At 37.7% G+C, this 24,258-nt stretch overlaps 5 protein-coding genes and 1 pseudogene across 5 annotated transcripts; 5 read left to right on the forward strand and 1 right to left on the reverse strand.

The window, feature by feature from the left end:
• Positions 1–570: 570 nt before the first annotated feature.
• On the forward strand, positions 571–1,071 carry LOC121802678 (UDP glycosyltransferase 9-like). The gene has a single exon (XM_042202355.1). The coding sequence runs from the start codon at positions 571–573 to the stop codon at positions 1,069–1,071; it is 501 nt and encodes a 166-aa protein (XP_042058289.1).
• Positions 1,072–2,494: 1,423 nt separating this feature from the next.
• Positions 2,495–5,072, forward strand: LOC121802680 (annotated as a pseudogene).
• A 1,718-nt stretch (positions 5,073–6,790) lies between these two features.
• On the forward strand, positions 6,791–9,249 carry LOC121805389 (UDP glycosyltransferase 9-like). The gene is made up of 3 exons (XM_042205215.1): positions 6,791–7,195; positions 7,530–7,923; positions 8,494–9,249. The coding sequence occupies exons 1-3, from the start codon at positions 6,948–6,950 to the stop codon at positions 9,184–9,186; spliced, it is 1,335 nt and encodes a 444-aa protein (XP_042061149.1). The 5' UTR covers positions 6,791–6,947; the 3' UTR covers positions 9,187–9,249.
• Positions 9,250–10,876: 1,627 nt separating this feature from the next.
• On the forward strand, positions 10,877–13,712 carry LOC121802464 (UDP glycosyltransferase 9-like). Its single transcript, XM_042202138.1, has 3 exons — positions 10,877–11,268; positions 11,747–12,131; positions 12,884–13,712. The coding sequence occupies exons 1-3, from the start codon at positions 11,009–11,011 to the stop codon at positions 13,613–13,615; spliced, it is 1,377 nt and encodes a 458-aa protein (XP_042058072.1). The 5' UTR covers positions 10,877–11,008; the 3' UTR covers positions 13,616–13,712.
• A 170-nt stretch (positions 13,713–13,882) lies between these two features.
• LOC121805810 (UDP glycosyltransferase 9-like) lies at positions 13,883–16,299 on the forward strand. The gene is made up of 2 exons (XM_042205819.1): positions 13,883–14,828; positions 15,527–16,299. The coding sequence occupies exons 1-2, from the start codon at positions 14,148–14,150 to the stop codon at positions 16,235–16,237; spliced, it is 1,392 nt and encodes a 463-aa protein (XP_042061753.1). The 5' UTR covers positions 13,883–14,147; the 3' UTR covers positions 16,238–16,299.
• A 121-nt stretch (positions 16,300–16,420) lies between these two features.
• On the reverse strand, positions 16,421–20,212 carry LOC121805809 (integrin-linked protein kinase 1-like). Its single transcript, XM_042205818.1, has 12 exons — positions 19,261–20,212; positions 18,700–18,774; positions 18,514–18,618; positions 18,312–18,397; positions 18,030–18,150; positions 17,690–17,769; positions 17,504–17,566; positions 17,270–17,388; positions 17,090–17,175; positions 16,879–17,003; positions 16,673–16,804; positions 16,421–16,572 (listed from the first exon to the last, which is right to left on the reverse strand). The coding sequence occupies exons 1-12, from the start codon at positions 19,696–19,698 to the stop codon at positions 16,566–16,568; spliced, it is 1,437 nt and encodes a 478-aa protein (XP_042061752.1). The 5' UTR covers positions 19,699–20,212; the 3' UTR covers positions 16,421–16,565.
• Between the last annotated feature and the right edge of the window lie 4,046 nt (positions 20,213–24,258).

Raw genomic sequence — 24,258 nt, forward strand, 5'->3', positions numbered from 1 at the left:
ATACTGAATGCATGTGAACGTTGCCAATTCATTGCAGGCAAATTTATTTTCAGTATACAATTCAATAAGAAAAAGCCAGGAAATCTTTGCATACACATATGCCAAAACAATGATCTAAACGTTCTGAACTCATCACTCTTTTTTTCTACAATAGATAAAAACTTTATTCGCCCATAATCAATCATTCTATTTTTTTTCTTTTTTAATTTATCCAAAAAATTAGTCTCATATCGTCCATTACCAATACTATTAGCACTGGACGAAGAAAACATATATTAACTGATCATAAAACGTCTTACCAACTGACCTGTTCGTAATCAGTCTTAAACCACTTTAATTCTTATTATATGTCAAAACCAGATATTAGAGTGGATGACCAGAAAATGGCCAATGAAGACCATCGGCCCAACCATCCTCCTAAACCAGAAAGACGACACCAACAAGCACACCACCATCAACATGTTCGAACCGAAACACGACGCCTGTATCACACAATGGCTCGACTCGAAAAAACCCGCCTCCGTCGTCTACGTCTCCTTCGGCAGCGTCGCCTCCCTCGGAAAGCCGCAGATGGAGGAGCTCGCGCACGGCCTCGCCGCCACCAACAGCCCCTTCCTGTGGGTGGTCAGGGAGTCCGAGGTCGACAAGCTCCCCCGGGATTTCGAGCCGGGGGAGAGGGGCCTCGTGGTGGCGTGGTGCGACCAGCCGGAGGTGCTGGCCCACCGCGCCGTGGCGTGCTTCTTGAGCCACTGCGGGTGGAACTCGACTCTGGAGGCGGTCGGGCACGGGGTGCCTGTGGTGGCCGTGCCGCAGTGGATGGACCAGAAGACGGACGCCAAGTTTATTGAGGATGTGTGGGGAGTTGGGGTTGGGATGGGATTGTGTGAGAGTGGGATTGTGGGGAGGAAGGAGATTACGGTGTGTATTGAGGGAGTTGTGGGAGGGGAGAGAGGGGTTGGGTTGAGAAGGAAGGTTTGTGAGTTGAAGAGATTGGCTAAGGAGGCTGTGGGATGTGCTGGGACTTCTACTAGTAATATTCAGCATTTTGTAGAGGAACTTTTGCTTAGGTAGTCTCGATAAATGTCTCATTTTTTTTATCAGCTTAGGTTTCAAGAAATTATAAGAAATTATTTGACCTTGGAAATGAAAGTAATAGATCAGTTAAATGGTAGGTAGACGTTTTACTAATTAATTTCACTCACATTTCATTATAAAATTAATATATATATAGGGTTGTGATCAATTGAGATTTTTTAGCCTAATTGAGAATTGAGATGCATTATAAGCCACTCATTTTTATTAAATGAGTGGTCCAGAATTTGCCACATGGAAAATATTTTTACATTAATTAATTGTGAAAGGGCATATTTGTAATTTCATCATATATTTTATTTAATAAATATTTTTTTTATTTTTTTGAAAAAATTTATTTTTTTTTCGATTTTTTATTTTTATTTTTTTTTATTTTTTTTGTCAACTACATATACAATTCATGTCAACTACACACATGTAATGTCAACTACATATACAATTCATGTCAACTACACACATATAATGTCAACTACATATACAATTCATGTCAACTACACATATATAATGTCAATTATAAGCTATTGACATTTGATATGCAGAGCTATTGACATTTGATGTGCAGACTACACATCGTAGTTGACATAATGTCTCAGTAGTTGACATCGAGCGAAAATTTAAAAAAAATTTAAAAAAAATTAAAAAAAATTAAAAAAATTAAAAAAATTAAATTTTTTTTAGTTGTTGACATTTTAATACGAGTTGTTGACATTTGATATTCTGGCTATTGAAATGAAATGACGATAATACCCCTTAGTTGACATAATCTACTTGCAGTTGACATTTCAAAATGAGTGGCTGAAAATGCATCTCAATTCTCAATTAAGCTAAAAAATCTCAACCTAACAAGACCCTATATATATATATATATAAACGAGGCTCACATTCCCTTTCCTTTTTCCACCCTTGTTTCTTTAATTTTTTATAAATCCATGCTGAACTCTTGGATCTTCTAACGGCAGACGAAGGGGAGTAATAAAATGTGAGTAATGATTTTGTAAACGGTGTGGTCTATTTACAAAATAAAAATAAAATAAGTAAATCAGATTTACTATAAATACATTGTCATACATCAATAAATCATAAGTTCATAACATCTCAATCTCCACCACCATCTACCTTTAAAATTTATGTTTTTTACCGATAAAAAAATAAGAAATAAATCATAACTCCTTCTAGAAACTACAATCATTATCAGAAATAATCATTAAATGCTAATTACCAAAAAATAGCACCAAATACCATACACCTTCTAGAAAACGCATTAATTCATCCTAAAAAAACGAATCAAACCAATTTATGCCACCCTCAGAAATAGCTGCATTTCTTTGTAATCTCCACAACCCAAACTTTTTCACATCTATATATATACACACACATATTTAGTGCAGGCAGGGCAGCAACAATGGAAACTCATGTTCTAGTCCTCCCCTTCCCGGGGCAGGGCCACATCAACCCGGCCCTCGCCTTCGCCACCCGCCTCGCCTCCATGAGCCTCTCCATCACCGTTCTCATCACCACCGACTTGATCAACAAAGCAACTGTCTGCTCCTCCTCCTCTGTCTCCATCGCCCGCATCTCAGACGAAAAGGAGTCCATCGAGGGCGAAGAGTCCTTCGAGGCCTACTTCAAGCGCTTCACGGCCGTGCTCTCGGCCAACCTGGCCGAGTTCATCGACCACAACCCAGCCAAGCTCCTCGTCTACGACTCCATGATGCCGTGGGCCATGGACGTGGCCCCCCCGGGGCTTGCTCTGCCCGCCGTTTTTCACTATGTCGGCGGCTGTGTCGGCGATTTTCTACCATTTGAGAAATGGGGGTTTGAAGTATCCTTATGAGGAATGTGAGGCGGTGAGGCTGCCTTCGTTGCCTTGTCTTGGGGTTGCCTTACCTCTCTTTGTTTATGGATGAGAATCAGACGATTTTGAAATGGCTTTGTGATCAGTTCTTGAATCTTGAGAAGGCGGATTGGATCTTCATCAACACGTTCGACATTCTCGAACGAGAGGTGCGTGTTACAAATTATTGTCTTCGTCTAATGATATGCAATGAAAATAATGGATGAAAATTTGTTCTAGATTTATAACAAATAGGGCTAATTGCTGAAAAAACCTTAAAGACCAAATTTTGGTCGCAACTATAAAAATCAACTGAAAAACTATAAAATTTGTGTCTCATGGCAAAAACCATTTGCATAGTGTAAAATATTGTTGATGACATCACTTAACTCAACGGCGTTGATGTCCACGTAAGATTTTTTGGTTGCCATTTCTTTATGTGATGACTGAGAAGAAATGTAAAGTTCATAATTTTTCCAGATTATTTTTAATGTACCAGAATTTGAATGAACTTCAAGATTTTTAGCCATTTGCCCTAATAAATATAGGGATATTGGCACCTAATATCATGGAACTTTCAAAAAGTTGGGTTTTCCCACGAACTTTGAAATTGACAAATAATATAGCTAACTTGATCCCGAGTTTGTTATTTCCTACGACAGAAAAAATTCTGGCTATTAATAGATTGAAGAACAATTTTGGAGGTGTGCTTCAAGAAAAACTATCCTCAAAGATTGAAAAACTTGAAGCTCTCAGAGTTGTTGTCGAGAAATTACGAAAAAAAATTCGTATCATGATATTATTTGCCGGAATTTTTTCTTTCGTGGGAAATAACAAACTCGGGATAAAGTTCGCGATATTAATTGCCAATTTCAAATTAAGTTCGTGGAAAAATCCAACTTTTTGAAAGTTCCATGATATTAGGTGCCAATATCCCATAAATATACTATGTACGTGTTATCTTAGAGAACTTAATTGTTGCGTTATTCATATCCGGCGTTTCTTCGAATATTGCATGTGAATCCACTATATTGGATACCCAAATGTATGCCAATTCGATATAGTAAAATTCCTAGTACACAGTTCAATTAGAAAAAGCTATGAAATCTTTGAATATACATATGATTTTGTCTAGACAAAACAATGTCCTAATGTTATGAACTCATCACTTATCATTCTACAATCAATAAATACTCTATTCGCCCACAATCAATCATTCAATTTTTTTCTATCTATTTTGGTTTATCCACACAATGTTCTAACTTGTCATAGGCTCTAATCTAATGCATGTATCATCAATTATTTCTTGGGCATAGGATCATAATCTCCTTGTCACGTAAACCAAGTGTGTCCTACTCTCCTAAACCACTTTAACGAAGTTTGCATGCTAGGATAGATAAATCTTTTATCTTGGCGTTATATAATCAAAACTGACCAAAATTGTATATTCTTATCATATTTTGTTTATTTATCTTCTCTATCAGATAGTAGATTGGATGGCCAGAAAATGGCCAATCAAGACCATCGGCCCCAACCATCCTCCTAAACCACAAAGACTACAACAACCAAACCACCATCAACCTCTTCGAACCAAAACAAGACGCCTGCATACAATGGCTCGACTCCAAAGAGACCGCCTCGGAAGCATCGCATCCCTCGGAAAACCCCAGATGGAAGAACTCGCACACGGCCTCGTGGCCAGCAACCGCCACTTCCTATGGGTCGCCAGAGCCTCCGAGGCCGACAAGCTCCCCCGGGATTTCAATCCCGGGGAGAAGGGCCTCGTGGTGGCGTGCTTCGTGAGCCACTGCGGGTGGAACTCGACTCTGGAGGCGGTCGGGCACGGGGTGCCCGTCGTGGCCTTGCCGCAGTGGGTGGACCAGACCACGGATGCTAAGTTTGTGGAGGATGTGTGGGGAATTGGGGTTGTGAAAGAGAGGAGATTGCTGAGTGTATTGAAGGAGTTGTGGGAGGAGAGAAAGGGGCTGAGATGAGAAGGAAGGCTTGTGAGTTTAGGAAATTGGCTATGGATGCTGTGGAATGTGGTGGGACTTCTATCAATAATATTCAGCATTTTGTTGAGGAACTTTTGTGTAGGTAGTCAGCTAGTTTACGTGTGGGCCGTGAGTCCTACTTTTATATCATTTTTTTGTTAATTAGGTCATTTTTCAATTTTTGAAAATTATTAATATAAACGAGTTATTTTTATTTTTGGTAAAAAAATACCCTCTCCAAAAGAATATCTTTTGAAGTCCATGTTTAAAAATAATGAATTTTCCAATTTGAGAAATATTATATAGAGTAAAGGCCAAAATTGGTCCTGAACATATGATCATTTTATGATTTTGGTCCCAGATATTATGTTTTGAATTTTTGCATCCCAAACATTTCAATTCGGATTACAATCGGTCCAAAACTGACGGTTTTATCAAATTATACTCTCTCTGTCCCAACTAAGTTGAGTCATAATGCTCTTTGGGATATCCCAACTAAGTTGAGTCATTTCCTTTTTAACAAAAAACAAAACATCCAATTCTTTATTTTATTTTATTTTATCATTTTCTTTTTCTCTTATTTTATTTTATTTTATCATTTTTGCATTAAATCTCGTGCTCCACCAAAAGTTGATAATATTTATTGGAACGAAAGGAATAGTAAAAAGTAAATATATGTAATTAATTATGAATGGAAAAAAAAGAAGAAAGTTACGGCAATCAATCAACTGTGAAATTATAAAAGTAAATATTGTATATATAGATCCAAATTTGGACCACAGATTATGTTCACGTGACATGTTCAGAACACGAGACTTTGTTTGGCCTCTGAGAACTAAAACGATTAAGGGTAACAATTTCAAGTAAAATAAGCAAATGTATGTAACTAAATAGATTGAAAAGAGATACACATGAATTACCAAATTACAAGGAACAATAAAAAAGATAAGATGGCATCCACAAGCGTCAAGACCATGGTCGTCGCCATTGGTCGCAACCTTCTTCGACCGTGCCTACGTTGTCATACACCACATTAAAGCTATTGATAATTCATATGTAAAAAACAATGTCCCGAAATTCATTTTCCATTTCTGGATGCTACGGTGGATGTAATTATACTTTATAATTAGAAAAGACAACCATTTTGATATCCAAAATCAGGACATGCCAATTGCCATACTAGTTTGTTAAGCTTAACTAAAACAATATTGTGATTTTTTGTAGTATGGGATTGAATTTTCACCTTATTCTTGGCCATAGAAACATTATCTCTTTTCTTCAAAAACCAATGTGGTAGGCCATTCAATTATTCACACCACGTACGTTTTATATACTTATATAAGACTGTGGGGCGTGGGCTCGACATTCTTACTAGATCAAAAACACGACAAATATGTGTCTTTTGATGAATTTTCCTGCTTAACCTATAACCTAACCTAATTATGAGCACCTATGTACCACTCCTCATGCGTGGTTAGGTCCCGTAAAGTCATTTATAAGATGTAAGTGCGTAAACCAAGCTAGTAATATATATTTCGCCCCTCCATTTATGCAATTGTGTGTTTCATGAACCACCGTGGTTGGAACTCGACTCTAGAGACTTGGGCCACATGTTGACTAGACGACGAATGCCAAGTTCTTGGAAGATGGTGGGGAGTTGGAGTTGGAGGGGTGAAAAGTGTTTTAGGGAACAAAACTACAATTGTTTCTGCATAAATTAGTTTTCATCTAGATCTCTTGTGACAAAGAAAGAAACGAAGTCCAAAAAGTTACCCTCAACTCAATTATTGACACAATTATGCATGTCGGTGTCCCATAAAATACATATGCCAAATCATGAATCTTATCAGTTGAAATAAGTGGTCAGAGAAAAACAATAAATGAATCCATGTAATTCATCGAAAAACCAAAGACTAGTTGTGAGTTGTGACCACTCCTTCCGCTCCGCCCAATTTAACCCGCCTTTATCTTCATTCCAAAGAATAAGACTGCAAACTTATCTCTCCAAATTCACACATAAATAAAGGATGGATACAGGTAGGAAGGCTCAAGTAGTAGTGATCCCATACCCCGCACAAGGCCACATCAACCCCATTCTTGCATTCGCCAAGTCTTTAGCCTCCAAAGGCCTTCTCGTCGCCTTCGTCACCACCACTTCCATCGCCAAATCAGCTACCTTCTCCGACTGCGCCTCCCTAACCCTACACACCGTGTCCGATGGCTCCGAGCACGTGGATGGGACCGAGACCGTTGAGGCATACTTCAACCGCCTCAGGTACACAAAAGATAAGGTTAAGGGGCTTTAAACCCCTACCTATCTTGTTTATGTTGATTGTTGTGAAAAAGTCCTTATGATGCAATGATTAGAATCACTTTGCTTCCTTCGTCTATCATTTAAAATCTCACTTTGACTCAGCTGCATACTTTTAAAAATATGAAGGAAAATTGGTGGAAAATGTTAATGAAATTTAGATCTCATTTAATGATTGATTAGTAAACTGTGTGGTCCATTACCTAAAATGAAATTAAATGAGATTTGAAATCATGGACTAAGTGAATATATTTTTAAAATAAAATTTATCGATATTTTTTCCTGCGCTCGCACACAGGTGCAAATTCTCCACAAATCTGGCGGATTATATAGACAGCCACATGAGAGGCGCGAGGGCTATTATCTACGACTCGGTAATGCCGTGGGTGCTGGATATCGCCAAGGACCGGGGTATGGTCGGGGCGTGTTTTTTCACTCATAGCTGCAGCTTCTCCGCCGTGGTCCACCATTTGGGACAAGGGTTGCTGCTGCGTTTTCCGTACGAGGATGACGTGGCGGTGGTGTCGTTGCCAGCTCTGCCTCGGCTTGAGAAGAGAGATCTGCCTTCCTTTCCTCATTTGGCGCCGAATTTAAATCTCCATTATCTTGTCAAGCATCTTACTGATCAGTTCTCTAATCTTGAGAGAGTGGATTGGATCTTCTTTAACACCTTTGACAAGTTGGAAACTGAGGTAGTATTTCTCTTTACTCCCAATACACAATTCAGTCAGTGAGAGTTAAAAATCTTTGATTGTACATACGTATTATTTTGACAAACAAAATCTTTTAATTTCTTATATTATGGAGTAGTAAGGAACCACTCATTGACCAGTCTGCATTAATTGTCCCATTGGAGATGGACACCGATTTGAAAATGTGAAGGAATTAGTGTGAAAAAACTTAGGGGAATATGAGTTTACTTTTATATACATACTTCATCAGTTCATTAGTATTAGTCTTGATAATCGACAATGTTTATAAAGTAAGAGAAAAATTGAATGGGAATAATTGTTGTATTATTAGCGAAAAATAGACAATACCTTATTATAGTACTACTATAAAAACTTATAAGGAATGGAAGGTGACTAATTTTTATGGACGAACTAAAATGAAAAACATGACTATTTGATATGAATGAAAAAAGTATTACTACTTTGTACTATTAGTTTTATAATTAAATATGAGTTAAATGAATTTTTGAATACCAAAATGTGATCTTTGCTTGATATCATAATCTAGTCCATATATCTTTCAACACGCAGATACTCGAGTGGATGAGAAGCCGATGGGCGATCGCGACGATCGGACCGACATTCCTACTACACGGCCAAGACAAGAAGCAAAGCATCAGCATGTTCGAGCCGAAGGCCGACGCCTACCGAGAATGGCTCGAGTCGAGAGGCCCCAACTCCGTCGTCTACGTCTCATTTGGAAGCATCGCCTCTCTAGAAAAAGAGCAGATGGCGGAACTCGGCCACGCTCTTCTAGCCACGGGCCACCACTTTCTATGGGTGGTCCGATCCTCCGAACTCAACAAGCTCCCTCCCGACTTTGCCAATACCACGGCCGGGAAGGGTCTAATCGTAGAATGGTGCCACCAGCCCGAGGTGCTGGCGCACCGGGCCGTGGAGTGCTTCGTGACGCACTGTGGGTGGAATTCGACTCTCGAGGGGTTGAGCCACGGGGTGCCCCTCGTGGCGATGGCGCAGTGGGTGGACCAGACCACGAACGCGAAGTTTGTGGCGGATGAGTGGGGGGCTGGGGTGCGGTGCGGCGGAGGAGATGGGATTGTTGGGAGGGAGGAGATTGCGATGTGTATTGAGAGAGTTGTTGGAGGGGATGAGATTAGGAGGAATGCTTTGAGGTGGAAGGAATTGGCGGCGGAAGCAGTGGGGAAGGGTGGGAGCTCCGACAATAATGTTGAGGATTTTGTTTCCAAAATTCTTCTTGGTTGAACAATTTCGGAGCTAGAAAAAATAATTAAATAAAATAATACTCCTTCCCTCCGTCCCAACTAAGAATACTAAGATGACACATTTTCTTTATAAAAAAAATGACACATTTCTATTTTTAATAACTTTTTCTCTACAATTAATACACTTTATCACTTTTATCTGTCTCTCCAATTAAATATCCAATTCTCTTTATCTCTCTCCATTTAATGCTTACACCCACTTTTCTCTATCCAATTAACCAACAACTCTTAAAATCCAATGCCGATTAAGAAATGAATCATGTTAACCTGGACGGGGGAGTAATAATGATGGTTCAAATATTTATGTACTAATGTTATGATAATTTGCGTATAACTATATGAATATTACTATATTGAGATAAATACTCCCTCTGAATTTGGATCATATAATTTTGTTCACATGACACGCTGAAAGTGCGACAATTCGTAGGACTACTACGAGGGAACATAAAAATAAATAAATAAATAAATAAAATAGAGCAAACGACTCGCATCCACAAGCATCGAGATCGACGTCCTCATTGCCATTGATAGCAACCTTCTCCGGCTGCGCCTACGTTGCCATACACTACATCTCACAGGCGTCGAGATCAACGTCCTCATCGAACAAGAGGTATATATGAATATCATGATTCAGATTGGAGATATAAATTAAAGCTCTTGATAATTAAATTAAAGCCAAGATTGATGTGCTTAAACTTTATAATTAAAACATCCAGTTTCAGGCCATGCCATATTTTGTTAAGCTTAATTATAGCAATATTGTGATATTTTATCGATAGTTCGCGACTTTTAGTTGATATTTTGAAGAGATTAATAGACTATAGGTATCGTATGGGATTGAATTGTCACCTTTTTTCTTGACCAGAGAATTACCATTATCTCTTTTGAGTCTTTTTTAAATTTTTAAAAAAAGCATACGTGGTCTTGGCCATTCAATTATTCAATCCATGTTTTACTATTATAACACTCTGGGCCCAACACTGCTACTTGATCAGAAACATGAAAAAAATTATTGTTTATTATCTTTTGGAAACAACAATAATAACGCCTAGAGAGAATGTATCAAGGAGTGAATTCTCTGTTTGATTTATAGTTTTATTTTTTTATTTTAAGTTATTCACAAAAATTAGTCACTATCTGCTTATAGTAATTCAATTATGTTTTTATAATAAGGATGATCTCATTTTTTACTAATAATATTTAACTATTTTTTTAGTAAGTTATGTCTCTATAATAAGTTAATAAGTACCGTTTCTCTTTTACCTTACAAATTTTACATTAAACCTCGTAACATAACCTAATCATGAACAACCACCAATCCTCATGGGTGGTCAGGTCTGTCTGAAAAGCGGTAAGTGGTGGCGTGTTTCATGAGCCATTGTGGTTGGGACTCGACTCTGGAGAAGACGAGCCACACGGTGCCCATTTTAGCAATGCATGCCGCAGTATGGGGCGTTGGAGCTGGAGTTGGAGAAAAGTATTTGAGCTTAAAAAGAAGAGTGTTTTCATTACTTTCCAAAATAGACCAAAATTACAATTGTTTCTACTAAAATAATTTCATCTTCTAGAGCACTACTTTTCTAGAAGAAAAAGGTGCTATCAACTCAATTATTGACACCATAATGCATCAAGCCAATTCAACCTACCTTTATTTCTCCATTCCAAAGAATAACATAACACTGCTATCCTATCTAACACGGTCTCCAAATTCAAATTCTCTTCTCTCTATCTCACTCTCTCACCCTCTCTTATAAATAATCTATATTTGATGTTCATCATATACACATATACTACAAAGGATGGGTATAGAAGTAGGTTCAGGTAGAAAGGCTCAAGTCATAGTGATCCCATACCCGGCACAAGGCCACATCAATCCGGCTCTAGCGTTCGCCAAGTGCTTAGCGTCCAAAGGCCTTCTTGTCGCCGTTGTCACCACCACTTCCATCGCCAAATCCGCAAACTTCTCCGACTGCGCCTCTCTAACGCTACACACCGTGTCGGATGGCTCCGAGCACGTGGAGGGGACCGAGACCGTCAAGGCATACCTCAAACGCTTCAGGTACGCAAAGGATGAGGTTAAGTTTAACCCCCTACCAATCTATTCTACTCCTATTTTCTACAAAGTCTTCAAATTTTAGGTAGATTTTTATGAAAAAGTTTTTATTCAACCCACTTTTCTTTACATTTCTTAAAATCAGTGTCATAACCAAATATGACTCCTATTGCGTGACTGTGGGAGTAGTACTTCCTTCGTCCATCCATTAAAATCTCACTTTGACTCTGTGTGAATTTTAAGAAATTTGAAAGAAAATTGGTGCAGAAATATAGTAGTGTTTCGGTCTCATTTTTTATATTATTAATTTTGTAATGACATGCAAGTGTAATGATTTAGTGAATTGTGTGGTATGCCCAAAACGTATTAAACAATGAGATTTTAACTTATAGTACAAGTTTCGAAATAACAAAATGAGACATAGCTTGAGAGAATATATTTATAAATAAAATTCAGCGATACTTTATCTTGCGTTCGCACGCAGGTGCAATTTCTCCCGGAATTTGGCAGATTTCATGGACAACCACATGAGCTGCGCGAGGGCTATTATCTACGACTCGATAATGCCGTGGGTGCTGGATATCGCCAAGGACCGGGGTTTGGCCGGGGCGTGTTTTTTCACCCAGAGCTGTGGCGTCTCCGCCGTGTTCCATCATTTGGGACAAGGGTTGCAGCTTCGGTATCCGTACGAGGATGACGTGGCGGTGTCGCTGCCGGCTCTGCCCCCACTCGAGAAGAGAGATCTGCCTTCCTTTTGCCATTTGGTGGATCCTGACCAATGCGCTGTGAAGCTTCTTAATGATCAGTTCTCTAATCTTGACAGAGCGGATTGGGTCTTCTTCAACACCTTTGACAACTTGGAAACTCGGGTATTTTTCTTCTCTTTCGCCTGTTTCAAATGGAATAAATTTCACAATAATTATGAGGATTTTTTTATCATTATTTAATGAGGCGTAGCGTAAATAGCATACAATAATATATGATCTAGATGCATATCTGGTATTGCATGTTCAGTGATTAAACGTAACATGTTTGGAAAATGCATCTGTAGCGCTATTTGATTCCATGATTTGATCGAATCTTACATATGAATGAATCAACTAGTTTAAGTATAGACATATATGTTAATTTGATACATGAACAATTCTCGGTGTATAATTTAGAATATCTTTGATTTTGTTGAACAGTTAAATAAATTACTCACTCCATCCCTTAAATTTTATCACACTTTGACAGTTTTAAGAAATGAGTTAATGGAATATGTGGTCCACTACCTGATAGAAATGTGACAAATTTTGTGGGATGGACGGAAATGGTAGAAATACTGTTTTCGTCTGAAATATAATCAAATTCCACTTTATTAATTTCGATGTGAATTTAAGAAATATGAAATGAGAGTGGATTAGAAAAGTTAGTTAATATGGATAGCACTTTGTAATATAATACGTTATATAGTATACTAAAAAAAGTAAAATGAGATTTTTAAGATGAAAGAAATTTTTGAAGACGAAGAAAATTTATATTAAGGCCATTATAGGTTGTAGAGTCAAGTGCTTATAATTTTTTGTCTTAATTAATGAATGAATGAAAGTCCAATATCATAATATCATTAAATACGCAGATACTCGAGTGGATGAGAAGACGATGGGCGATCACGACAATCGGACCGACGTTCCTACTACTCGGCGAAGCCAAGAAGCACAGCATCAGCATGTTCGAGCCGAAGGCCGACGCCTATCGAGAATGGCTCGAGTCGAGGGAAACCCACTCCGTCATCTACGTCTCCTTCGGAAGCATCGCCTCTCTTGAAAAAGAGCAAATGGCGGAACTCGGCCACGCCCTTCTAAACACCGGCCGCCACTTCCTATGGGTGGTCCGATCCTCCGAACTCGACAAGCTCCCTCCCGACTTCGCCAATACCGCGGCAGGGAAGGGCCTAGTCGTGGAATGGTGCCACCAGCCAGAGGTGTTGGCGCACAAAGCCGTGGCGTGCTTCGTGACGCACTGTGGGTGGAATTCGACTCTCGAGGGGTTGAGCCACGGGGTGCCGCTCGTGGCGATGGCGCAGTGGGTGGACCAGAACACTAACGCGAAGCTTGTGGCGGATGTGTGGGGGGCTGGGGCGCGGTGCGGCGGCGGAGATGGGATTGTTGGGAGGGAGGAGATTGCGATGTGTATTGAGAGAGTGGTTGGAGGGGATGTTCGGATTAGGAGGAATGCTTTGAGGTGGAAGGAATTGGCGGCGGAGGCGGTGGGGAAGGGTGGGAGTTCCGATGTTAGTGTTTTGGATTTTGTTTCTAAGATTGTGTTTGATGATGGCATGGATTTTAGCCCTACCTCTGTTCTGGTTTGAACAAGTTACATATTAGTAGAATGGTTATAGCATATTTGGTATGGTAGATAAATAATCTAAAATGAAATTTTATGAACAAAAGTGAGATTTTATTAAATTTGACTTTCTATTACATTTGGTAAGATTTCATTAACTATCAGAGGTTTGTATTGATATGAGGGTAATAAGTTATCATAAATTTTTTTATTGAAAAAAAATATTATTGTATCGGACATTTGGTAAGATCAATTTTGTTACAAGAGAGGCTAAGAGATTCGACTGAACAACCATCACATGACTCTATTTCGTCTAGTAGTCCATTAAACCACAAACGGTCCCAAAGTGTGAGGGGAAACAATATCTCATATTGAAGAATGAATAAGAGTGGCAAGCATATATATGATCCAATTTCATTAGTAGGAGGCCTTTTTTGGAGAGTACCCCTAGAGCAAAATCGTGAGAGCTTTGCCTAAAGCGGAGTTCGGGTTCCCAACACAAAGTGTAAGTATATATACCCTATACATCAATAATTAATGCTTCCAAAACATTCCAAATGTTTAACTTTGAACATCAAACCTCCATAAACCCAAAAAAGGAAAACAAAAAAGAAAAGCAAAGCAAAGAAATGGATGCAGAGGTGGTGATGGTCCCATACCCAGCCCAAGGCCACATCAACCCGGCTGCCGCTTTGGCCGAGTCCCTCACCCTCCACGGCCTACGCGTCACCCTCACCACCACCATTTCCCTATCCAAAACCGCTACATTCCACCACACATCCATCACAATCCACCCTCTCTCCGACGGCCACGAGCAAGTCACGCAGCCCGAGACCGTCGAAGCCTACTTCGCCCGTCTCAAGGCCAATCTGTCGCGCAGCCTGGCCGCCTTCTTGGACGAGTGCAGCCAGGTTAAAGCCGTGATCTACGACTCGGTAATGCCTTGGGTGCTTGATATCGCGCACCAACGAGGCTTGCTCGGGGCTACATTTTTCGCTCTGCCTTGCAGTGTTACCGCTGTTTATTACCATTTGAGACAAGGCTTGCTGAGGTTTCCATACGATCAAGACTCCACCGTGAACTTGCCGGCGCTGCCTCCTCTTCGACCTCACCATCTCCCTTCGTTTGCTCGTCTTGACGAACCGAGGTTTGGTGTGGATCTTATTGGTCAGCAGTTTGATAATCTTCAGAGAGCTGATTGGATCTTCTTCAACTCATTTCACACGCTTGAATCTCAGGTACTACTCACTTTTTTTTTTTGCCACACAAAGCTTATCTAGTGTGGCACTTCACAATGGCTACTTGAATCAAGTGGTTTGGTCATATTCTGGTCAATCTCAACGCGGAGTTTTAGTTTTTTCGACTATTGATATGAAACAACGTCGTTTGGTGATACTAAAACAACGTTAAGGAAAATAATTTTTTTTTACTTATTTCAAACTAATCAACAATGTTGTTATGAGTACCACCAAATGACGTTGTTTGTACAAGAATGAGACAACAAAGAAAAGAATTAAAATGTCGTGATTTAGTACTTCCCCGTACAAGAAAAGTCATGTTTTTCAATTTTCGCCCTGTCCACAAAATTATTCACAGACTACTTAATAAAAAATTTCCCGAAGTTTATTGCCTTAATACGTTACTTATTTAAAACTCTCATCTATGTGACCCACCACACATTAAAACAGTGGGGTCCGTTTTTAACTAATACTATAATTTTAATCATGTTTTCTCTCTCCCCTATGTGATTTATCAATTGCACTTTAAACTCGTCTCACATAATACTAAGACTATTTTTTATGGACGGATGAAGTATTTTATTTTCAAATATATAGATTAATTAGAATTGAATCAAATTTTCTAATTTAATGACATTTTATCCCGTGAAAATATTAGTGTATATGCTTCATGCTCTAAATTTGATGTGTCATTGGAGGTATTGGATTGGATGGCAAGGCTATGGCCAGTCAAGACTATTGGACCTACTTACTTAATACTCCAGAAAAGCAAGGGATTAGTCTCGAACCATATCATCAACCTGTTTGACCCAAAACAAGACGAAGCCTGCCGAAAATGGCTCGATGCCAAGGGGAGCGGCTCAGTCGTGTACGTCTCGTTCGGAAGCTTAGCGTGTCTCCGAAAGGAGCAAATGGAGGAGCTCGCCCACGGCCTAGCAATGAGCAACTGCCCATTTTTGTGGGTGGTGAGAGCTTCTGAGATGGATAAGATAAAGAATCTTGATTTAGAGAAAGGCCTTATTGTTGAGTGGTGTCATCAGCCACAGGTGTTGGCCCATCGCGCCGTGGCGTGCTTCCTGAGCCACTGTGGATGGAACTCGACTCTCGAGGCACTGAGCCACGGCGTGCCTCTTGTGGCCATGGCGCAGCAATATGATCAGCCGATAAACGCTATGTTTGTCGAGGACGTATGGGGGTTCGGGATCGGAGTTAAAGCTGGCGAGGATGGAATCGTCGGGAGAGAGGAGATCGCAATGCGGATTAAACAAGTTGTTGAAGGAGATGAAGGGATTGAGCTCAAGAAAAATGCTTCTAAGTGGAAGAGTTTGGCTCATGAGGCTGTGGAACAAGGTGGGACTTCTGCTACTAATATTGATGAATTTGTTTCCGCACTAAGAAAAATAGAATAATTGAGATTTTTGTAAGATGATACTCACTCTTTCCCAATTTACTTGAGTCATATTCCACATTATCTTAAATGCAACATTGTTTATGTGGTTGTTGGATCAATACCGAAGATGATTGGTGAGACTTTTTTCGGGTATTGATTAAATAAACATAAATATAAAATAATGTTTTGAAAGGAAAAGAAATGGCAACAAAAATTATGCATATATATAAAACTCAACAATGTGTGTAAATACAAAATGGGTCTTGAGCTTATCTTGTGTGGATTCTCTGTAAATACAACATTCCTTCTAAGCTTAGGCACTGAAAATTAATGGATTCTCCCATTCCTTATTTCCTGCAAATTATGCATATATATAAAAACCAACGTATGTTTTCTTGTTTTCGTATTCGGTTTGGTAATTCGTAACGAAAGCAAAAAGAGCGCGGAAGCATACCAGGGGAGTTTGAAAGTGTCTTTCCACCATCCTTGTTTGGAGCATGTCGTGACAATCTTGTCCAATCGGATTATGATCTGAGGGAACGTTGGCCTCACACTGGGACTCGAATGCCAGCATTCCTCGATCAACCTGGGGCACACCACCAGCATTAGGCGTGAGCAGAAAAAACGCGTTTCTTGTATGATTAGGCGAGTATGACTCACTCTTTTAATTCTGGAGGAAAAGATTTGGATTTTGACTTGAATGATGGTCTCTTTCCTTCTAAGCAAATAAGCCTAGCAGCGTCGTCTGCAGACTTTGAAGAGAATGGCGGAGACCCCTCCATCATCTGGTGAAAGAAGCGTGGCAAAGCATTTTGAAACTTGATCATTTCGTACGAACTGAAAGTGCTTAAACGTGTATAGTTGAGTATACCTCGAATAGCATAACACCAAAAGAGTACACATCCACACTTTTGTCGAATGTTTCGTTCTTGTACACCTCCGGTGCTATGTACACATCTACAAATAGCACGGGCAGAAAAGATTAAGATCGTAAACTACTTTATATATGAAAATGTTTAATCCAGAACTTATGTAATGTGTGAATACTCACTTGAACGATCTGTTGCCTCGGGCTGCAAAAGTTTTACTTTATCAGATGCCGGTAGTGATAACTTAGTAACACCGAACCCTGCAACCTTCAGCTGCCCTCCAAAATCCAGCAAAATATTTCTGGTACCTTACAAAAGTTGCAAATATTAAAAAAGAGTGATTTGGAAATGAAACACTCCATCTAAGTTGAAAGTATTCAGACACTCTGACCAGCTTAAGCCTTCCGTTGCCTTACTTTGGCTTTAAATCGCAGTGTATGATCGGTTCTGGTTTGCACTCGTGAAGACAATTCATGCCCCTGCACAATAAACGTTATGAAAACCAGAACACAGCAAATAAACTCAGAAGTTCGACCAGATAGATAGAAGAACAGCATAAGGATATACTCGTTGAGTGCATCTTCGTGAATCAGCGTATGTACCTTGCAATTTCAAGAGAAAATCTTAATGCCTTAGACGTGGATAAACGCCCTTTCTTTTGAAGGTAACTAGCAAGGTCACCCTGAACAGTTAGAGCAAAAATAAGCAAAGTGGATAGTGGGGAAGCTATAAACAACCTTTCATTCATCGATTCCATACGAGGCTAATAAAACTAACAATCCATATAATACAATACAATGCAGCAGTCAAAACACCAGTAGACGGTTAAGATGGCTAAATAGATGTATGAGACCATATATGTACGTAATCTAGGACGAGTCGGGACTGAAAGCTTTAGCCCCAACTTCGCAGAGAGAGAGAGAGAGAGAGAGAGATGATTACTTTCGAATGATGTTCCAAAACAATCATCATAGGTATGTTTTGGGTAACAGCACCAATAAACTGAACCACGTTGGGATGCCGAACCTTTTCTAACAAGGTTAATTCATGCCTGAACACATTTCTGCAGAGTAGGCATAACAAATAGTCCAGTTCAGGAATTTATACACAAATTAGAAAATTAAATTACTAGGTACTTGTATGAAAAAATATGAAATTTCCATTAATACTATAAAAATAAAATAAATAAGTTAGAAGTAAAGCTGGAAACAGAGGAGCACATACATCGAGTCACGGTCTGCATGGCCATCCTTGTCGAGTATTTTTACTGAAACTTTAGTGCCATTCCACTTGGCAACTTGATAAGATCCCTGTCACAGACATAAGAGATGCAGTGATTAAAAATCAACAACCTAGAAAAGGCAGAATCACTCGTTATGCATACAATATAATTCACAGGGCATGATAGTAGCACAGAAGGCCATACCTTAGATATGCCATCACCTCTTCGTATTTGAATGTCCAATGGATTGAGCTCATACTCTGGAACTTCACGAGGATTTGCAACCGTCATGGGTGTCTTTTTGGTTTTCTAGGAAAACGAGAATAAATTTTATTAGTGGTGGTGAAAGGGAAACAAGCAGCTTCCCCACAAGATGATATTCATACTTACTGGAACGTTAGCTCCACGAGATTTCAAAATATTAAAAACTTCCACATTTCCATAATATTTTGCGTCAGCTGCAGCCTGTCATGATCAATAAATCAATCTAAATTATCATTGAATTTCAGGGGCCACAAAATAAAGCCAAAACAAGGAAGCATTCGCTACAAATGTCAGTTAAACAGGCTTAATATTTTGCTAGTTTTATAACGTTCTGGAAAGTACTTCTACGAGATAAGGGCCATTGGCACTAAAACATATCCATCAATTAAACACTTACAAAGCTTCCTAATCCTAATCCTAATCCTAATCTAGTCAAAATAAGTAAGAAAATCCACACCTACAAAACTTCCTGTTCTTTTCTTGGTGTGTCGAAAACCCATTGCTCGCCCCATCTTGAATAAGCACGTAAACGGATGTAAATAAAACACCAAATGCAGATTGCAGAACGCAACAAAAAAAAGAACAGAACGACACACAACAAATAAACCAAAAAACAGAGCTACAAATAAACCCAAAAAAAACAGAGCAACAAATAACAATTGAAAAGAGATAGAAATCAAGTGTTACCGTGCTGCCCCATCGATCCCGAGCATCAATATTGGCCTTCCTGCTCAGGAGAAGCTTGGCGACGCCGACGTGGCCCTCGCAGGCGGCGATGTGCAGAGCGGTCCGCCCATCCAAATCAATGCTATTCACATCAATCCCTTCATCGAGCAGCTCCTGCAAACCCTCCACGTCGCCCCTGCAAGCCATGAACAGCAGCTGCATTGTGCTGTCGAGGTTGCTCGGCACCGTCAGCTCCTCCTCCCCGGCGTCGCCGTCCGCCGCCACCGGATTCCGCCGTATCGGGTCCATCGACGACTGCCGCCCGAAGCTGAACCGGAAATTGTTCCGCCGCGGGTCCAGCGAGTTCTGCCGCTGGAAACTGAACCCCCGGTTCATCTTCAACGACCCCGTCGAGAACTGGCGCGAGATCCCGCGCTTCAATTGCGACGCAATATCCATCACTCAATTCAATTCAATTCACGAAACTGTTTCTGATCACGCCAAAAACCATAACCCCCCACCCAATTAATATTAGGGCCCAGGGAAAAAAATTGAAAAAAAATCCCCTTTCGATTACGTTAAATAAGATTGAATTTTTTGGCGGTTTCGCCTCAAATTGAATTCCGAAATGGAAAATTTCTCTCCTCAATCCAACACTGTTCCTTATTTTAATTCGACCTAATTTCTCTCCCAAATGGAAAATTGCGGAACTGGGGCAGGGAAATGGGGTAATCCAATATGCATCCGTTGATGAATTTCAACGATTGTGGTGTGTGAAGAGGTGTGGATTTTTTTGGATGTTTGTCAAGTTGTTGAGGACTATTTTGGAGAGACGATCGTTGGAGAGAGCTGGAGAAGAAGAGAGCCCTCAAACGGAAATGGAAAGAAATGAAGGAATGAAAAAGGAATGGATCTGAGTGAGAGAGGCCAAACAGATGGGAGGGGAAGAAGACACCATAATTTTGCATGTATTTTATTCCACTCGATACGCGAAACAGACGTTATTATTACTTTTTCTTTTCAATAATAAATATAATTGGAAAAGAATAAAAATCAATCAATTCTACTATTAAATCGATTGGAAAACAATAAAAATCAATCAATTCTATTGATCGACTGTGCAACTTTGAAAGTCAGTTGGAAAATTCATAAATCTTGAATTCGTTATCAATTACTGACTGCAAAATAATATACTTGGTGTTTTTCGGATAAACAATGTCATTTTATTCACGAGCATACGCCATTATTTAGCACAATAGTTATGATGTCTACGTATAATTTATTGGATTTCATGTCATACGATTTTACCTAATTTTTTTTGTTATGTAAATAAATTTAAAGTTTATGATTTTCCTGTTGATTTAAGTATGGAATAAAATCAGAATTCATCAAAATTTCAGTTTTGCTCTTCACAAAACGAGTTATTGGTATGTAAATATAAACACTTTCTCACGTCTCGTGAATTACACAAAACACGGTGTTGAATCAAGATTAATGTCTCGTCATTAATTCATTGCCATTACGATGTAAATTTAGTGTAAATTTCCCAAAAGAATACAGTATTATATCTACTATCATATGGAATGTAAAACCGTGTGTGTTGGTTACACATGATGTATTTGATGTTTTCAATAATAAAATGTGTATTAGGTCAAGACTTGCAAATTCTTTTTTACTCATTGAATATACATCAAGTTAAAAATATATGCACAATCTACATGAAATGAATTCGTAATTTTTTTTTTATTTTTTGGTTTCGGAATTCGTAATTATTTAGTGATACGTGATTTTGTATTTGTGATGACATCTTGTTCAATACGATCATTTTTTTACTGTTATCATAATTCAATCATATATTATCCTATATTTCCATTTGATATATAATGTCTTTGACGAAAGAAAGAGGAAGAACTGAAATATTTTCCTATACTGACTCATTCCATTATTATTTTTACATAAAACAATCATATACACTAAGATTCATAATTCACTAACTTTTATTTTTTACTTTTGTTCATAAATCAAATAATTTTTTAAAACGTGAGCCAATCAATTATGAGATATTTAATAATAGATGGGAAAATATTTTTTTTAATATTATAAAGTTTTCTATCATAATAGTACTCCCTCCGTCCCACTCAAGATGACCACATTATTGAGTGACACATGATTTTATGCAGTGTTGTTAGGTGGAATAATGTAGAGAGGAAAAAGGTAGTTGAATATTTTAATGAGGATAGATGGGAGAGAGGTTATTTTCAAAATTGGAGTCTGACCATCTTGATAGGGATAAAAAAAAAGAAATGTGGTCATCTTGAATAAGACGGAGAGAATATATTCTTATCGATTTGTCGAGCTATTCAAATCAAATTAATCAATCAATGAATTTTGGCATATACAGTTAAATTGATGTCCATACTCGTTAATAAAAGCAGATAAAGAGATGGTTGAACATTAAGACACTTGGCATTAAATTCCGTGTAGGGTATAGTTTGAAGTGGACAAAAGTGGTTGGGTTTAACAACTATTTATGATTTTGTGCCAACTAGGCTAAGAGCCTTAGATTAAAACATGGTGGAAGTTTGACTTGTTCAATATTATATTTATTCTTGGAAAGAAATAATTTAAGCCACGAAACTAAATAAACCAATCATCAAATATATATTTAAATGTAAAATTTAAATATTGTACAAACTCCAAACTATTATCTGAAACGTTAAAAAATGTTAATAGATGACGAAACAATAGCAATAAAAATGTGAATATGATATCAACATTATATTGACATAATGCAAATTATAATAAATATTTTTTTTAAATATGAATCTCATATCTAAATAATAGTAGTACTCTATTTACATCTTAAAATGAGAAATAATCAGACTTCTAAAAATATTTCTCATTTTATAATAAAATACTATATAAACTCCTAATAAATCAGAAATTTGAATAATTTTTAAAAATGTATGCGTGAGATAATATTTTTAAATGGCTAGCTATTTTTTCAATATTACCTATAATTTGTATTAGTACAAAAAAAATCATAAAAGGGGCTTAAATAAAATAGGGCTTTAAATCGATGGATAGTATTTTTGTAAATTGTGTATATAATTCCATGTAGGCAGCGTAGGTTTGTAGATATGGTGAGACTTTTAGATTAATAATGTAATTACTAATTAATGAAGTAAGGATTGTGTCATAGTGTCACTTTCTACTTTGTGCAAATTGCACTAAGAAATTTTTATTGTATGATCTTCTTTACAAGTTAGTTTAAATAATTTGTCGGTCGATCGGTGGATTTTCAATTGTGGCTGCATTTACAAGAGATGCTATTCAATTAAATACTACTACTACTATCTTTGAAAAGATCAACTAGCCCTCGTTAACTTTATTTTAATTCCTTATTAACTTTTTATTGATTTATCACAATCACAAATCTTTGAATATTTCAATAAGAGTTGAAGTTTTAGTAATTCAAGATTAAGTATAACGTATAATTTTATAATTTGAATTTTGAGATGTTTTTGAATATCTCGAAAAGGAATACAAACTCGACTAAGTTGGACAACCACAAAAATAAATACGACTAAACTAAATTGGGAATTTGGAACGGAGGAAGAGTAGTATTTGTTCGTTCGGCAATGAGTCTATGCGTATAGGCAAATTGTGGGTGTATTTTTATATGTGTAAAAATTGTTTTGTATGAGTTCGGGTATTCAGAGATCATCGAACCTAGCTATATAGTCCTTTAAAAATGATACTACAAGCTTTTGTCCATTTATTAAGACTACAGGCCATTTGTGGTCTTAAACATATGACGATTTTGGTCAAAAATATTATCTTTTGAATTATTGCATCCTGAATAAATGAAAACGGTCCGGATTTGGTCCATTTTGGATGTAACCGTCAACTTTTTAACGGTCCATGACAATAAAGTGAGTTTTGACTTGATTAACAACTTTTAATTTGAATATGAAGGAGGAGACTCCTCAATTTTCTTTTAATACTGTAACCTAACATTTGTTATTGTTTTGTTATAAAAAAGACTAAAGGCCATTTGTGGTCCTAAATATTCTAATTAAAAGTTTTTAATCCAGTAAAAATTCAATTAATTAATTGTCGTTTACTGTTAAAAATTTGACTGCTCCAAAATGGACTAAATCCGGACCATTTTCATTTGTTCAGGATGCAATAATTCAAAAGATAATGTTTTGGACCAAAATCGTAAAATCTTCATATGTATAGGACCACAAATGACCTTTAGTCATTTATTAATAGTATGAAAAGTTATAGAGCAAAAAAAAAAACTGAATTTGTAAATATTTTATGCGAGAATTTGACAAACTAATTCACATTTCCAAACACCAAATTATATTATCAATCCTATGCAAAAATCGAAACTTTATGTAAAATAAAGATTTTGAACAAATTAAAGAAAGTTCAGATTATTTTTGAAACAAAAAACTTCTTAAGTAAGATAAATAAACGATACTCGCCTCATTAATTAAATTGAACAAGACAAATTCTACACCAATTATGGAGCTAGTGTTAGTTGACTTAGTTCACTTAAACCACTTGCAACTTAAAACTAATTAAATATAGATACTTATAATTAAATTAGTTCACTTAAACAACTAGTGTTGAACTAAATGTATTTAAATCGAGCACAAATATTAAAATACAGACCGATCTTATAATGTTTGAAAAGCACAAATCAAACAGATTCGAATAAAATTTAGCTCGTTAAATAAAAGAAAAGTCGTCGTTAAATCTAAATTCAAAATTCACGAGATCTATATAAGAGTAAATAAGTCACAACCGCCGATATAGCCATGTGGAATTAAGCAATTTCGTCCACATAATTCGCATATAGTATTAATTTCCACTTGGTATTAATATAATATTTCAAATTCAATTTTTTGGACTTTTACGCAAATCACACACCTCTTGTAGCCTACGAATTATTATAACTAGGAGATGACTTTTGATTAATTCTTAACAAATACAAAATTATTTAAA

Source organism: Salvia splendens, chromosome 5, assembly GCF_004379255.2.
Source record: "Salvia splendens isolate huo1 chromosome 5, SspV2, whole genome shotgun sequence".
NCBI classification, from domain to species: Eukaryota; Viridiplantae; Streptophyta; class Magnoliopsida; order Lamiales; family Lamiaceae; genus Salvia; species Salvia splendens.